General features: G+C 44.5%; 2 protein-coding genes across 5 annotated transcripts in view; one reads left to right on the top strand and one right to left on the bottom strand.

The window, feature by feature from the left end:
- Nucleotides 1–666: 666 nt before the first annotated feature.
- Nucleotides 667–5,068, bottom strand: POLR2L (RNA polymerase II, I and III subunit L). The gene is made up of 2 exons (XM_062619110.1): nucleotides 4,738–5,068; nucleotides 667–1,159 (listed from the first exon to the last, which is right to left on the bottom strand). Exons 1-2 carry the CDS (start codon nucleotides 4,830–4,832, stop codon nucleotides 1,051–1,053), a joined length of 204 nt encoding a protein of 67 aa, XP_062475094.1. The 5' UTR covers nucleotides 4,833–5,068; the 3' UTR covers nucleotides 667–1,050.
- A 551-nt stretch (nucleotides 5,069–5,619) lies between these two features.
- TSPAN4 (tetraspanin 4) overlaps nucleotides 5,620–16,340 on the top strand; it is a 468,448-nt gene continuing 457,727 nt past the window's right edge. For 2 of the 4 annotated variants that reach the window (XM_062619103.1, XM_062619100.1), the window contains exon 1: nucleotides 5,620–5,759. The gene's annotated coding sequence lies outside the window, so the exon portion shown is untranslated. The remainder of the gene's footprint in view (nucleotides 5,760–16,340) is intronic. The other 2 variants (XM_062619104.1, XM_062619101.1) reach the window with 1 other exon arrangement.

Here is a 16,340-nt window from a genome sequence, read left to right as displayed (position 1 = left end):
TGGAGAACAGCATGAAACACCCTCAACTTTCAAGTCGACAGCACAACAGGAAGGTGAGACCTTTTGGAAGGGTCAGTGCCTGTCTCCCCATGTAGGTAACTTTCACAAGCCTTGTATGTACAGCTGACCTCTCTGTGTTTGGTTCTACCAGGACAGCCTCCATTTGACCAGGCAGTACTACACCACCTGCACAGCACAACATGAAGCCAGTGAAATGACAAGCAAGTGGAAAGCTTGCATGTGTACCAGCTACAGGGAGGTACAGGTGCTTGGCAAGATCAAAACTTTGCTCCTGTTCACACCACCATGCGTAAATTCTCACATCAAGTGCTTTCCATAGAACACTCATGCATGTTTTACCTAACTGAAGGGCACTGCACCATCTGATGCCCTGCTCTTTATAATACAGCAGCTGCAGTGTTTCGTAAGAACTGGGATAGAGACCACACATTGACTTTAACTGCAGTGAGAAGTACGCTCTGCTAGCTCCAGCAGTAATGCCTCATTCTTACCAAATTTACCCACTTCCCTGTTGCTGGAACACTGAGCTTCAGTCCCATGTTTCTAATCCCTCTGCCTGCCTAGTGCAAAGCACCAGACTTAATAGTACTCCTAACCTCAAAGAAACCAGCACAAGCAAATGGCAAGATCCAAGCACACACTCTGTCCAGAAACTGTAGGAAGTCTACAGGGGAGGACCTCCTTTAACATTTTAATGAAATATAGTAATCTCTCTATATGAATAAACAATTATTTTTGCTGGCAGCTGCATCTAAAAGTTCACAAAACAACTCCAAACACAGATTTAAAAAAAAGAAGCATCCAAACATTTAACTTCATCTCCAAATCTTGGTCAAATGGACTTCATCTTTCCTTTGTTTCCTTGAAAGAGGTTAGTGTGTTGGGGCAGTATTTTCTCCAGAAGGTGAGCATCTCTCAATGGCTACATTACAGGTGGCTTTCATCTTTTACTACCTGAAGTCCACTTTCAAGTTCAGCATTAGCAATCAATTTCATGTAGTTTGCAGTGTGGTGCTTTGTTCATCTATCTCATTTCTCCAGGGGTGCATAATTCAAAAGCTTCTCAATCAGATCCACATGGGCCAGGAGCATTCTGCGGCAGCAGTATCTCTTCAAACCAAGGGCATCCAGGGCATCTCTATTAATGAACAGCAACAAAAAAAACATAATGGATGAAGTGTGTCAGAACCACTTGTAAGTGTTCCTAAGCAACATACTGATTACTTTGAGCTTAGTCATAAAGGGAAACTTGTATGCAGTTCAAACTAAGGAACAGAAATTTAGCATGTGCTGTTAATGTTCAATTTACTGCTGTTGACAGGGTGTTTGCCCATTCTCTGGCCTGCAAGAGCACATGATCTCTGTCGAAGCCAGCATCTAGCTGACACAGCTACCAAACTTCCAGAGGTAAGTCTGCAGAACTCCCATAGGAACAGAACCAGAACAGACTTAACTCTTACAGATTTCTTCTTCTGAGCCATCCCACTCATGAGAGCATATTTGTTCATGAAACAGCAAGGTTAAGTAAGATGCACATACTTTGATTTTTGGAAATAAAATTTTAGTCTTCAGAGCTGGAAAGAGAGTTGAAATACGGTACATTTGTAAACTCAATTATTTAGTTACAGTAACTTAGTCTTCCTTTTACAAACACCAGTCTGCAGAGAAGAGAGGAGCTGATCTGGTTAAAATCAGGATTGATCAAGACATGTGAGGGTTTCAGCACACAGTTCTGAAACATGGGAAGTCATTTCCACTCTTTAACTGTGGTCTGTCTAGGATTTTACCTGCACTGGTTACAGCTCCTGCTAGCTGCATGGTAGAACACAGCACGAAGGCACTAGACAGTATCCTGACACAGGAATAAGGAATAGCATCTCTGAGCATCATTATCCATGCTGTTGTTAGTATCTCTAAGTACTGTTAACACTTTTCTGTAAAGTAAGGATGATACTTGACTACCTCATGAGATAAATTTGTGATCTAAGCCATGTTAAAAGGGTGAGAGATAGAGAACTAAAATAACTCAAAATGCAAACCAGCCCACATATGGATGGGATGTTAACTCTGTGGAAGGCAAAAATCCTTTCCAGTTCCCATATAAGAAGGCATTCTGTGTTACAACCTGTTCCCCACAAATACACAAATAAGGATGTGCAGACTGCTCAATACAGTCTTTCCACTTAATTCCTTCTGAGTTACTGCTTGAGACTCTTATGGTTGGGTAGTGAAAATGAGTCATCCTAGCCTGAACAACTGTATGTGTCTTCAACGGCCATTGCTATCAGACCTCTTAAAGATAAGTGACATTTTCCATGCTCTTTAGCTCCAACCTATTAACCATAAAGCCAGTCTGATACTCCTTCAGAATCTGACATTCACGAAATATGACTCGTCTTTAGATCTGTATGATGCAGTGCAAAAATCCAGCATTTGCTTAAAACCAGTATAACTTCCTGAAGCCTGCAATTCTGCTATAGGAAGAAACTGACAGTTCTAAGTACAAATGACTGAAAAGAAGGCTCTGCATAAGCTGGGCCATGGAAGAGGTTGTTCGGCTTCAAGCAGCTTCTCTGATGACATCAATTAGTTCTTGTACCTTTCAACGGTTCTTCAAGGGCTTAAAGAGCAGGGCTATTCGTTTTAGGACTAGCACGTGCAAAAGTTATTTAAGAAGTATATGAACAGTGTATTTTTAGAAAAGATTTTTTATAAATAATATCTAAATGTTCCAAACCACTTGAGAACGAAAGCATCTGATGTCTGTTGAGATGTAAGTTTTTAAGAGGTATCTGGTAAATACTGAACTTTCAAATGCAGTTATCAGAGATGCAGAATACTGACAGTAATCACATCTTTAGAATTCATACTATATACACATTTCGGCTAAAACAACTTCAGTTGTGTTTCCCGTTCCCTTCTAGCTTCTTTTCTAGCTTTTCCCTTCTAGCTTTTCCTTTTTCTTCTAGAGCTTTTGGAAGAAGAGCAATTTTAAGGGACAAATGGAAAGGTGTGGGTCTTTTTTAACCACAAATTACTTAGACATGGTTATTTTTTCCATTTTGCCTGTCCATTTCTTAGTCACAATTAATAGGGATGCTGACACTGCACTACAAGTTTTTAAACTGTTCAATATCTGTAAACTCTGCTTCTGATCTTACAATCTCATAAATGCATTAGTTTGAACAGGCATCCCAGAATCACACCAGTGACTATAGCAATAGTTCTCAAGTGAGCACTCATCAGTAACAATGTACATCTTCCTGTCCCACACAAAAGCAGAGAAATAATGAAGACAGGAAAAATATTAAAATGTAATACTTGGAAAATAAATCAAAAGTGATGCCAAAATAGTTCTGATCACTTTCAGTATTAGTGAGAAATGATTCGCTTCCCACACTATTTTAATGCTTTTAACTCCATGAATGAAAAGAAAAATAAATTTTTTCAGTAGGACTTTCCAAATACCTTTAGTTTAGCCACTGCAATCTTCTACTCAGCTAGGTTTGACAGGTTCTGGGATGTAAATGCACTCTAAAAAGACACCCATAGAAGTAATGACATTTAGGAGAACTACTGAATGGTATTTCACTGGACAGTTTTTAATGAAACTTCTTTCCGCTGCAAACTCCACATCAAGCAATAAGCACGGAGAATAATCACACCTTCCTACAAGTTTAGATTAGGCTCAAAAAACTACGCTTTGTTCTGTGCTCCCGTGTTTAACATTTGACAAAACAGTATCCTAAACCACAAGAATGTTTTCAGATTTACTTTGGAAAAAAGGCAGTGAAATTTGTATTAGACACTCTTCTGAAAGTTCATAGATATCAGTCTGTTTAAAAACCTATTACTAACCCTAACCATTTGAATGCAAAGCAAATACTCCCTTCTATTTAACAGTTTCAACATCACTTCAGGAGGTTTACTCAAATTTCTAACACTTTCTTTTTCCATTCCTTTGAATTACAAACATCTGTGTTTTCTTTCCTACTTAAACTCAATGACAGTGTAAAGATTTCTCAAGAGTTACTTTGTGAAACCTTTCTGAAGTAGTCCCATCATAGCTAGGCCCTCCTTGAACTATTATGACTTAAAGACATGGTAGACTATGCCACTAGCATGAGCTCTGGCCAGCACAGATTAAAAGTCTGGCTATGCAAAGCCCAGACTACTGAAAACACAGTTGCTGGGAGTATCAGTCAGGCATCTGAAGCAGCTGAACTTCTCCTTCCCCCATCTGCAAACCAGCGCTTTCAAGTAAGGTCTGCAGTTCTGCATAGCAAACACAAAATGCTTTAAAGAAAACCTAAAAGGTGTATATATTTTTAACAGTGCTACTTCTTACACTTGTGACTCCTTTCTCCCACCTTTAAAAAAAAAACCAAAACATACCGGTGTCATAGTTGGCTATACTGCTTGTTACTTTCCTTCCTGTTCCATACAGAGTTAAGTATTTGAGACTGGTTTGAGTGTAAAAGTTATGACTTGGCAAATTCCACCCTACTACAGAGAAAGATTCAGTAGGGAAACAAGTGCTTTCTCACCGATTATAATGTCTATCCATTGGTTAAATCATTAGCTTCAGAACTTACCAGTAGTTTTTAGCCTCTTTACAGCTACTTCATAATGCCATGACCCTGCACTTAGGTATCTTATGCGCTGTGCGATCTCATCTAACACCTGACTCAAAGAACATAGAGAAATAATACCCACCCTTCTGTATACTCTGCTTGCAGAAGGCCAAGATAGGCTTCCCACTTGTTTCCAACTATTTTTCCGCATGTGAAACATCTGACTGGGATGATCATTCTTGCAGTGTAGCTGTAACATTAAAAAAAAAAACGGTTTCACACCTCTGCAAAATGACTACTAGTTAATATTCAAACATAAGAAAAGAAACACGGGACTTGTCGACGCCTCCATCACCAGCTCAAGGCCCTACGTGACAGAGAGAGGACAGCCTGCAGTACGGACGTGCCGAATTACAACGGTGCAACGCCATCAGGCTGCGCTTCACCACCGCGGCCAGGCCCGCATCGCTCCTGCGGCAGGCAGAGCCGGCCAGGGCGGCTTGGGCTAGACAACACGCACCCTGCGACCAGGAGAGCAGCGGCCAGGCCCGAGCCCGGCCGCGCGTTACGCCTGCCCCGCGGCGGCGGAAACAGGCCCGGGGAGGGGTGTACGGGTGTAGGGCCAGGGGAGGCCGGTACTGGTTCGCCACGATCACCACCCCATGGGGGCGAGGAAGCTCCCGTTCTCAAGCACCAACAGAACCGTAGCCCTACGAAGCGGCTCTTACCGTACCCCAACAACTCTTCCGCGCTCCCGTAACGCCTGCCCGGGCAGTACCAGTGCGGCGAGGCGGGGGCAGACGCTCCGCTTCAGGGCTGGCCGACACAGCGGCGGGGCGGGAGGCGGGCCGGCAGGCGGGCCGGTGCACCCCTCTTTCTGCGCAGGGCGGGCAGATGGTAGCGGCCTGGAGTACGGCGTCCCGGGCAGCTCAAGAGAGTTGGCGCGCGGGGCGGGCTTGTTTTCGCGTTTCGCGTGTGGCGCCCTGAGCGGCAGCTGGGGCGCAAGGGGCGCGGAGCGGCGGCACCGGCGGCGAGAGCTACCGAGTGAGGGAGCGCGGCGCCCGCCCCGGCTCCTCCTCTTTCCCGTCCCCGGTCGGGTGGGCACTTGTTGCATTGCGAAACGGCTTTTGCAGCGGCGAGACTTCTCATCCCATCCTGGCTGAGGTACCGGAGCCGTCCGGGGCGGGAAGCGCAACTGGTGGCTGTAGCCCGGCACCCGCCAGCGCTCTCTGACGAAGGGGGAGAGCATGAGGAGAACCCTGGCGGGCAGGGCTGTGGGACTGGGCACCACGCCGGGGTCCGCTCTCTCACGGGCAGGGGCGGCGGTGCCCGCCATGGCTCCGCGGCTGGAGAGCCTGTCCTTCCCCAGGCAGAGCCCGCTGGGGGGGTGGGTGCCGTGATGGGATCCGGTCGGGACGTCCCCAGTGTTCGGCAGGCGGCTGCCTTGTCGCCGCGTCGCGCCTGTGGGAGGGAGCACAGTGCTCCTTTGGGGCTGTTTCTTCTCAGGCGGGAGGAGGCAGGAGCGCCTGTGTGCGACCCGCTCCGCTCTCCCTCCTCCCGTCCCAAGGGCTGTTGGGTGTCCTGCACAGCCCGGACAGCGTTTGCTTCTTTGAAGGCAAACTCGTCCTCGAGTCCCGGTCGAGCTGTGGGCGCTGTCGTGGCTGCTGGTTTGCTGGGAGTTCTTAACTCTGGGGTCAGATTGGGCTCGACGCTGTCCCGTTTAACTTTTGAGTGTTGCTCCGTCTCGCTGTACCCTGTGCACGGCTAAAACTAAAATGAACTGTTCAGCAGAGGTAACTGTGCCCTCGGGGCATCGCTGCTGCTCAGGGCAGTGCCACAGGCGCAGCCTGCGCCAAGAGGAGCGTTTCCCCCCTACCTGAGGAGCAAGGAAGTTCCCCTTGCTCGGGAGGCAACGGCCGGTTGCAGGCAAAGCAACCGGTTTTATTTGGCACCCCAAGCAGGAGAGGTTTGGTAGCAGAGGATAATGCATCTTGAAACTGTTTACTTGTATTTCATTAATCTAAGGATTGGGGAAGCATTAGGCGTCAGGAGGCTGTGTGTGCTTAGCGCACATAGGGAAGCATGCTGCGGTGGCTGGAAACTTCAGGGACAGACGCTGCTGTTCTGGAGGCTCTGGGATAAAGCATTAGCCTGAATGCCATCAGTCCTTATTGCTCTCTCGTTACAGCGTTAGCGTTATGTTAATTTCCTTGGGCAGAGCAGAAATTCTCCAAAAGCGTTTTATTTTCCTGCGAAAGTGTCTGTGAGTTGGTAGAGTGCACAGCGCAGAGCCATTACTGCCAGGCGTATAAATAATTGTGTCTTAATGCACAGCTTATGTTAATACGTCTTTCGTGACTATTTTTTGAATGACTGGATTATTGACCCTCTGCACAGAAATGCCAGACCTAACTTGAACTGTAAAAGAGCACATAGTTTGATTCTAACAAATAAGGGTTCGAAGTTGTTTGAAAGCATTTTTACAGTTGTGATTGCTACTGAAAAGACTAATTTTTGCAGTCCCAGGAACAATTACAAGCAGTTGTGAATGGAGAGAATTTACTTGGCATGGAGGGTAGATGAAACCTCCTGCGATCTCTAGATTATTATAATTATTGTTATTGTAGGCCAGAGGGAGCCAAACTGTCTTTTCTTTTTCTCCTTTGATTTATTTATTTATTTATTTGGGGGGAGGGTGGATTTTGGAGATTGTTCTTTGGTGCATTTTCAGCACTAGGTCTCCAAAGGAATTTTCTTACTGAACTCTGCAGTGAAAGATGTTTGTGTTTGGAGATGGGAATTTGCAAGTGGGAGTGAGAAAGAGGGGCTGTCATGGAGGCTTGGGGGCAGAGCCACATCGTGAGATGTAGAATAGTGTGTTATTGGCCGCCTTGTAGAAATGTGGTTGCTTATTTCTTGAAAACAACTGGATTTTAACTTTCAGACCTAGTTCTTGTATCTGTCTTTGCTTTGCATCCTTTTCAAAGAAAAATTTATTCAGCTTGTTCTCACAGTAATACTATGACTTTGTTACTTCTTTCCCGGATAACCTGCTTTGGCTGGGTAATGGGCTTAATGAACTAATAGGTCTTTTATGGCTGTAGCGTCTTTGATCCCAGAAAATGTAAGGATTTTTATGATGTATGACCTGGAGAGACTGCTAGATACTGAGAATATTCTCTGCTCAACTTCGTGTACCCTCTGCTTAATCTGACCTTTTGCCAAACCACAGAAGTCTGTTTAAAATACTTGCTGGGAGAGGATGTGCATGCATGTGACTATCAGGAATCAGAGTCTTACAGACTGTAGCTAACAGTGATTAGGGTGCCTGCAGAGTGACACTCAGCTGTTGCAGTTTAGTATTTAGTCAAATACTAAATATACAGAAGTATCTAGACTCTTCAGCCATCCTTCTGAAGAGGGATGAGGACTGGAAGAATTGGAGAATTAGGTCTCTTTAAACATTCTTTGAAGAACTGCAGGAATCGGAGTCCTATCTCCTAGAACTGCAGCTACAACTGCATAGGTCTTTCTCAGAGGAAATTTTAGTTCCATTTCTGGTCTCTTGCCATCTTCAATAAGCAACAGTCCCTGAACTGCTGATTCTTTGTGCCTTCAGGCAGCCTGCTGCTCAGGAAACCCATCAGAGTGCTCCTCCGCATTGAGCAGAAAAGGCTTCCTTAGAACTAACCAAATAGAAGTATGTTTGAGAACAATGGACTACTTTTCTGATACACTTCTGGAACAGCTTCTGTCATGTGAAGCTTTGTGGTGGGGCATTGCAGATAATATATCCCACTTATTGGTTAATGCAGTACAGGACTTCTTACTGTGATCTGAACAACTTTTGAAGGCTGATAATGTTTTGTCCCACCGTCACTGTTGGGTTGAGACTTGGCATTTCTTGGTGGATTTAGATCCACAAAAGTCATCGAGGCATGACCACTTTGTGGCATTGTTAGTGATGAGTACTGACATCCTACACTGGTGACTAAGGAGTAGGTCCTGCTTCCTCTCCCATCCATAAAATGTAAGGGAAAATATTGCTACATGTTTAAAACTGAACAAAAAGTCAGTTAAATGACCTGACTTACTGAACTACTCTTAAAATACTTTAATAGCTTGAGTGGCCATATGACCTCCTGCAGCTCATGTTGGCAGATTGTGTCTTTTGTAACTTTGTCTCTGTAATTAGGGCTGTAGGAAGGAGTCGTGGGATCTCTGCACTTGTACTGGTAGCGTGAGAAACCAGTGGCTGAGAAACGTATTTATTTATTTACTTCATGGGTTGCTGTAGGTCAAATTTTGGTGTACATCCCCGTGAGTCTGGAGGCTCTTCACCTTTCACTGCTTTTCACCTTCCGTAGTTGTTCCCCTTCTACTGACTTTGCTTGTTTCTGCATACATGTAGATTATCACAACTTAAGACTTGAGGCTTTTAAGATCTGATTTGCCAGTTAGGTAGCAGTTGTGTTCAGAGGTAGTGAAATGTTATTTAAATTCAGGGCTTTTTAGTAGAGGTTTTCAGTGAAGGATTGTTTTGGTACTATTGATCATGTCTTGCAACCTTCTATAAACCTGTGGATAGCTCTGCTGGCTCTGACTGACACCTCAGAATCCTGTACAGGATGGTAAGTTCCTGGCACCATGTTCAGTGTGATACTCCTCACATCTCAACAAAGCCAGGGAGAAAAACCCTAAGAGGAGGACATGCAATGTGACATGGAAAAACTAACAAATAAATATGTAGCAGCAGAGAGACAGTGAGAGGGGAAGATAAAAAAAGGCAAGACAAAGCTTGGCGGCTCTTTTGTCAGGTACATTCTACACTCCAAGTCTACCAAATCCTGCAGATTTACTGTTGAGCCTTCTCTAGTCCCAGCTAACTACTCAGAAGTGTCATTCATTGCATTCCACAAAACAAAAAGAAAGCTGGCTCCTTCTGGAGCTACCTAGCATGCTAGGCAGCACACATGAATTAGGAAGGACTTCCCTCCTTTCCCTCAAAAGCTTGCAGGCTCAAGGACCAAAGACTAAGCTTGTTTTGTTTCCCCCTTGATGTTTTTGAGTGGGTTGCTCTCTACTTCAGTTATGTGCCCTCCTGGTTGTATATAGCTGCTGGGAGGAAGGTGGAGAACACCAAGAGGGGAGAGGCAGGGATGATGAAAGGAGGAAAGTTGTGTCTACTCTGTAGAGCTGTGTGTTGTTTAGTTGTCCTGCAGGTTGTTTAATAGCTGCCTAGGCCCCTGGATTTAGTGAAATGAATACAGAAGCTGCTAAGCAAGTAGAAATGAAGAGAAACCTCTCTAAGCTGGGGATGTGGCTGCAGCTTCACTGTAATACCAGACAAGCCTGATGCTGCTGATTTCATTAAAAGCAACATTTGGAGCCTCAAAGCAGGTTTTAATACTTGCTGTATATTTTTTTTTTAAATATGCTGACCTTATCTGGTAAGCCTGTAATATTCATTGCAATGAAGAGCAGCTGCTGCATAAATACATATATAATATCAGTTGCCAATTCTGAGAGCTGTGCTGCAACTGTGACTTGTTTGAAGTGGGGTTGCTATTAAAAGGCAGGTGGCAGGATGTTTATTTTACACCTTGTTAATTGCTTGTTTTTCCTGCTGTAATTGGCTTCCTAATGGGGGCAGAATGCACTTGGTTTTGCACACAAAGCTTCATTAGTGACAACTGATGGAAAGGATTCAGAGAGTGAAATTTATATGAAATATATATATTGGAGTAACAGATGTGTCTGCTAAATAGAGTGTATGAAGAAATCCCACAGATGCATCCAAAATTCAAATGTTTTTTCCATAAACCGATTCATAAGGTGTCCTTGTGTCAGATATAAAGATAACTTCTTATTACTTGGAAAGGCAAAGAGACTTTATCTTGCTATTTTTGTGGGACAGAGACTTTGTTCTGCCTCACTAGACAGGAGTTAGGATGCTGGGATGATGCTCTGTACCAGAGACTCTGACAGTGTAAATATATTCATAAAGATATCTTCAATCATCTCTGTGGCATAGAATCCTAGAATGTTTTTGGTTGGAAGGGATGTTAATGATTACTTAGTTCCAATTCCCTGCCATGGGCAGGGACACCTTCCACTAGGCCAGGTTGCTCAAAGCTCTGTCCGACCTGGCCTTGAATGCTGCCGGAGATGGGGCAGCCACAGCTTCTCTGCCAACCTGTGCCAGTGTCTCACCACCCTCACAGTGAATAACTTCTTCCTAATGTATAATCTACATCTACCCTCTTTCAGTTTAAAGCCATTCCCCCTTGTCCTATCCCTGCATGCCTTTGTAAGAAGCCCCTCAACAGCTTTCTTGTAGGCCCCCTTTAAGTACTGGAAGGCATCCATAAGGTCTCCCCAAAGCCTTCCGTTCTCCAGGCTGAACAATTCAGCTCTCTCAGCCTTTCCTCATAGGAGAGGTGGTCCAGCCCTTGGAGCATCTTTATGGGCCCTCTTCTTGATTCAGTCTCACATGTTCACTTCTTTCTTATGTTGGAGGCCCTGGAGCTGAGCGCAGTACTTAGAAACATAGAATAGTTAGGGTTGGAAAGAACCTTAAGATCATCTAGTTCCAACCCCCTGCCATGGGCAAGGACGCCTCACGATAAATCATATCACCCAAGGCCTCGTCCAGCCTGGTCTTGAACACCGCCAGGGATGGAGCATTCACAACCTCCCTGGGCAACCTATTCCAGTGCCTCACCACCCTAACAGGAAAGAATTTCCTTCTTATATCCAACCTAAACTTCCCCTTTTTAAGTTTTAACCCGTTACCCCTTGTCCTATCCCTACAGTCCCTAGTGAAGAGTCCCTCCCCAGCATCCCTATAGGCCCCCTTCAGATACTGGAAGGCTGCAATGAGGTCTCCACGCAGCCTTCTCTTCTCCAGGCTGAACAGCCCCAACTTCCTCAGCCCGTCTTCATACGGGAGGTGCTCCAGTCCCCTGATCATCCTTGTGGCCCTCCTCTGGACTTGTTCCAACAGTTCCATGTCCTTTTTATGTTGAGGACACCAGAACTGCACACAATACTCCAGGTGAGGTTTCCCAAGAGCAGAGTAGAGGGGCAGGATCACCTCCTTTGACCTGCTGGTCACGCTGCTTTTGATGCAGTCCAGGATACGGTTGGCTTTCTGGGCTGCAAGCGCACACTGAAGCCAGCTCCTGTTCATTTTCTCATCAACCAACACCCCCAAGTCCTTCTCCACAGGTTCGCTCTGAATCTTTTCTCTGCCCAACCTGTAGCTGTGCCTGGGATTGCTCCGACCCAGGTGTAGGACCTTGCATTTGGCATGGTTAAAGTCGTGTCTCACAAGAGTAGAGTGGAAGGGGCGAATCCCCTCCCTCAGCCTGCTGGTCACGCTCCTTTTGATGCAGCCCAGAACACAGTTGGCTTTCTGGGCTGCAGGTGCATGCTGCCGGCTCATGTTGAGCTTCTTGTCCACCAACACCTTTAAACCTCTCTCCTCAGGGCTGCTCTTAGTCTAGCATATCTAGTGATTGCTTCTGCTAATGAGCTAGAAGGAGATGCTGAGCAGTGGTGGTGTTTGTGGTGATGTTTAGTAGCTTTCTGAGATTTATGGAGCCTTCCCTGCTTCTTGTGTACGTTAATGCTATTTCAAGTCTCTTCCCATTTGCGCTGGGCCCATGGAGGCAGCGCACTGTTGTGGAGAAGCATAGCTATTCCATTTATATTTTCAGGGTCGTCCCAGTTGTGCTTAGAAGTTAGAGGTGAGGTGTTCTTCTGGCTAGAGATGGGTGTTCCACAAAGGCAGTCCTTATTTTAATAATGACCTTTTTTAATGTGGTGTAAGGTTCCTTAGTGTAAGAGACTAGTCTAAGGACCGTCTGTTGATGTTCATCATAATGATCGTGAGATACGGTTGCATCTGATACCATGTGCTGTCAGGTCTAATATGTTATACCTGTAGAGGCTGCTGCAGGCGGCAGATGAGTGTAGTTGTGATACAGGTAAGCATATATGTACGTGTATATAAAATGAATACTGAAAAGGCAAGAAAGCCCATCATGGAAAAGGTTTATTATGCTTAACTTGCCCTATTGCCTCACTTTTTTCTTTTCTAAAGCACTGATACAGGATTGGAAAAAAAAGGCCCTCTACTCCCTCATTCTCTGCTTCCTCAGATTGGTTTTATCTGTCGTGTTTGTTCTCAGTAAGGTCACTTCAAGGCAAAAGTAAAATGTTTGTCAGTCTTGGATTGACATTTTATAAGAAAAAGCCTTTATTACATGAATGTATCACAGCCTAATTGTCTGTTTCATGTTGGGTGGTGGGGGAGAGTAATATCCTGAGGCAGCAGTTTAATCAGAAAGATCGCAGGAGCTGCCCATCAGCTCTGCTCTTCCATGCAAGTGTCCTCAGGTGACAAAATAATCCCCTTTCTTGGGATAATGTTTTTCATTTCTGCAGAATCTTTCCTTCCATAGTAAAGGATGGATTGTGAAGTTGAGGTGAGACCAGGACACATCAATTATTAATGCTTGAAGGGAGGAGCCCCAAGGTGGTGTTCTTCCATGGTGAAAATACTATGTGCATTCCCATTTTGCTCATGGAGGTACTTCTGTTTTTTGACTGGGAACTTTTTTCTTGGATATATGAGCAAGTCCTCTCCCATCAAGATTTATCTCTATTTAAAAAAGACTGCAGCAAACCAGTCCTCATGTACTTGTTTGTCCTGGCATCTATGAGTCTCTGAGCTTCAATAAAAAGGAATGGGGGAATTTTCTAACTTTTTTTTTTTTTTAAAGTATTATCTTTGAGGCTCTTGTAAGCAATGATGGATGTATTTGGAACAAAGAATTAAAAATCAGGCTCTGCTAAATGCTTTGGTCCTTCAGGGATGCTCATATCTGTATTTAGACTTGATGCTTTGGCTTTTCCTGCTGTCTTCTGACCAGTCTTGTGTCTTGCAAGCCTCCATTAGGGTGGGAATAAGAAACTGTTGTCATAAGTAGGAGCAAAGATCCCTTCTTCTGAGTACCTTGTCTCTGGCAGTGGCTAGTAGTGGCTACTTATGGAAGCAGGTAAGCTTGAAGCAAGTTTGTGATAGCTGTACAGTGTGATGCTTTCATTTTAGGTTTCATGAAAGTCTGTAACTGTAGTTTTTTTTTTCCCAGAACTAACCAGGTAGGGAAGAAAATGAAGCTTTTCTCATTGAAACTGTGTCCAGGTTGAGCTGCTGTATGGAGCCTGGATGTCCTAAGCCAGCTCCAAAGCTGCCCCTGCTACGCGCTACATCATGATGAAAGGTGGCTATTTCTGGAAAAGCCCCTGTTGGTGTGCAGAGCTTGAGACCTCCTAGTGTACAGGGCTTCTTCCAGTGTGGATGTGGGGAGGAGGGCAGAGTTGATGCACAGGGTATCATGTTATCACTCAGATGAGTAGGCTGCTGTGCACCTATCATTGTGCCATCCACAGGGAACGTTCCATTTCTTTGTTTATTGAGCTGCTGTTTTTAAAATTAAAAACAGCCAAATGTTTCATAAAATATTAAGAGGCACTGCTTTAGTGTCTCTCATCAGATTAAGTATGTCACTTTTTGTGTCCTTCGGGTGATGAAGCCAATCAGCTTGGTCGTTCTCTCACCTTAAGGATGCATTAAGGTGACATGCTTCATCTCACAAGGGATGCTGAAGCTATCACGCTGCAGAACTCATGACTGTAGGGGTCCTGCACTTTCACTGTGGATTCTCAAATGAAATTTTGCAGAAGCAATACAGTTTGCTTTGTACAAGTGAATTCTTTTTTGTTAGAGAAGCGTTTCTTGGAAAAAAAATACTGAGGTAATACAGTGGTAGACAGATGCACAGTGACTGCTCTGCAGGAAAGAAATTACAGCAGGTCTTATATGAAAGACCAAGAACAGTTACGTTTCAGTGGGTAAAGGGGGAGCAGCCTCCACAGTCCTCAAACATTCTTTATGAATAGGGATTTAGAAGCTGTTTTGCTTGCAAGTGAATTTCTTTTTCATTCAAGAGCCAGTTCCAGCGTTTTAATCGCAACACACGAGTGCTGGAGTAACAGAGGGCTGGGAAACTGTGGGGTGTGTAATCCCAGGACTAGAAAGATGGGGGAGGGTCTCTAGCCTGCTGCAGAGAAACCCTGAAGCCTGCATGCTGGTGAAACACAGTATTTCAGAGTTGGGACCAAGCTGTGGAGAGCTAGCTTTCACTGAGTTTTCCATTATCTCTTGCCTAGGAGTACTCTAGTACTCTTAAGTATGCATATAATACTTGGGAATGCTGCAACATACAGGTGAAGTTGTTAAGTTTTAACAAGATACAAGACCAACTTGATTCTGAATGTCCTGGTTGTTTTTGACTGTGCTGGCTTTTTAAAATCGGTAAGTAATGGCACATGTAGCACGTTACTCTTGAATTCCTGCTGCACACAGCTAAATGAAACGTGCACATAAGGGAGCAGTTATTCAGGAGCCTGTTCTGAAGGGCAGCAGTTTCTTTGTCCGATCTGATAACGCTGCTGCTGCTTTGCTTGGTGGTATGAGGGAATAATAAAGTAAAGCCTTCAGTCATTTGACCTGATCAGTGAGGGTTGTCTGTCGTGATTGATAAGTCCTCTTAGAACAATAGGCTGCTTGAGCTGTTCCCAGGGACTGATGGGTTTGGGTGGTGTTATGCATTCGTTGTTGGCCTAAGTAACAGTGAGACCAAGGCTGCAGTTTTGTTTGCAGTTTACCTTCAGATCCCTGCCTGATCTAAAATGGTACTTAACTCTATATACCTCTGCTCTCCCCAAGGCTATTTGAAGAGCACTTTTCCCATGTCCTTTAGGATATGCTGAGTATTTTGAGGACCCCAAATTATTTTGATTCCTTAAATTGGCTTTCTTCCTAGTAGGCATAAAACAAAGACATATTTCCTCTCCTAATGAATTGTGCAGTGATTTATCTGTAATGTGGATGAATGTTAGCCATGTGCAGTGTTACACAAAGGATGCCACCTGTCTGCATCTGGGCTGGAGGTGCATTTGGATGTATTTACATTTCTGCAAAGGAGATGCATATTCCTGCTTCTCTGTTAAGCTACATCCCCAGTATGTACGGTAGTTTAAAGCAGAGATGTTCTATCTTGAAATGCATGCTGAACAAATACACTCTCCCTTCTATCCTGAGTCCAAAATGGTTTGTGGGTGAAAGAATGGCTTTTCCCCCAGCACCTATGCAGCTACTTTATGAATCAAAGAACAGTTTGTGGAGCACAGATGAGCTTATTGCTGCTGTAGGGAAGTGCTAGTTCGATGCCCTCTTTCAAGCATTCCTAGCTTCAGCCACAGTGGTAGTGGGCTACAGCTGTGCTGCAATAGCTATACCTGCACTCTGTTGCTGCTTGGGCATTCTGCTTGTGTCAGAGTGAATCAGGACATCTGAAGGGAAGGTGGGATGTCTGTGAGTTTTGTCACACACACAGGAAAATTTCTTGTTTGGAGAATGGATAATAGAATGCCTTCATACCAGAAAGCAAGAACTGCCCAGGAGATCCTGCTCCTCTCCTAGAGGTGAGGACAGAGAGAGCTATGCTCAGAAGAGTTTTCTTCATCTTTATGCAGTGATAGGCTTGAGAAGCATTTGTTTTCTGGAAGTTGTCTTGTTATGTCTTACTGTTCTATTTTGGATTTAAGTTTATTGGCTCTCTCTGTCAGTAAATGACCATTTCATTTTGGCAGTGCCCTATTGGTTAAATTATG

Source organism: Pezoporus occidentalis, unplaced genomic scaffold (genome assembly GCF_034315485.1).
Source record: "Pezoporus occidentalis ecotype Australia unplaced genomic scaffold, CSIRO_AGI_Poc_V1 ctg21, whole genome shotgun sequence".
Taxonomy (NCBI): domain Eukaryota; kingdom Metazoa; phylum Chordata; class Aves; order Psittaciformes; family Psittacidae; genus Pezoporus; species Pezoporus occidentalis.
The sequence above is the reverse complement of the archived record's forward strand: the minus strand, read 5'-3'. Positions and strand labels throughout refer to the sequence as shown.

What these genes read in the sequence shown, in the direction of transcription:
- POLR2L (XM_062619110.1), bottom strand. Translation starts at nt 4,832, where the DNA reads ATGATCATCCCAGTCAGATGTTTCACATGCGGAAAAATAGTTGGAAAC. An exon ending in CAAGCAGAGTATACAGAAGG is followed by an intron (nt 1,160 to 4,737) that starts GTGGGTATTATT and finishes GTTCATTAATAG; the next exon opens with AGATGCCCTGGATGCCCTTG.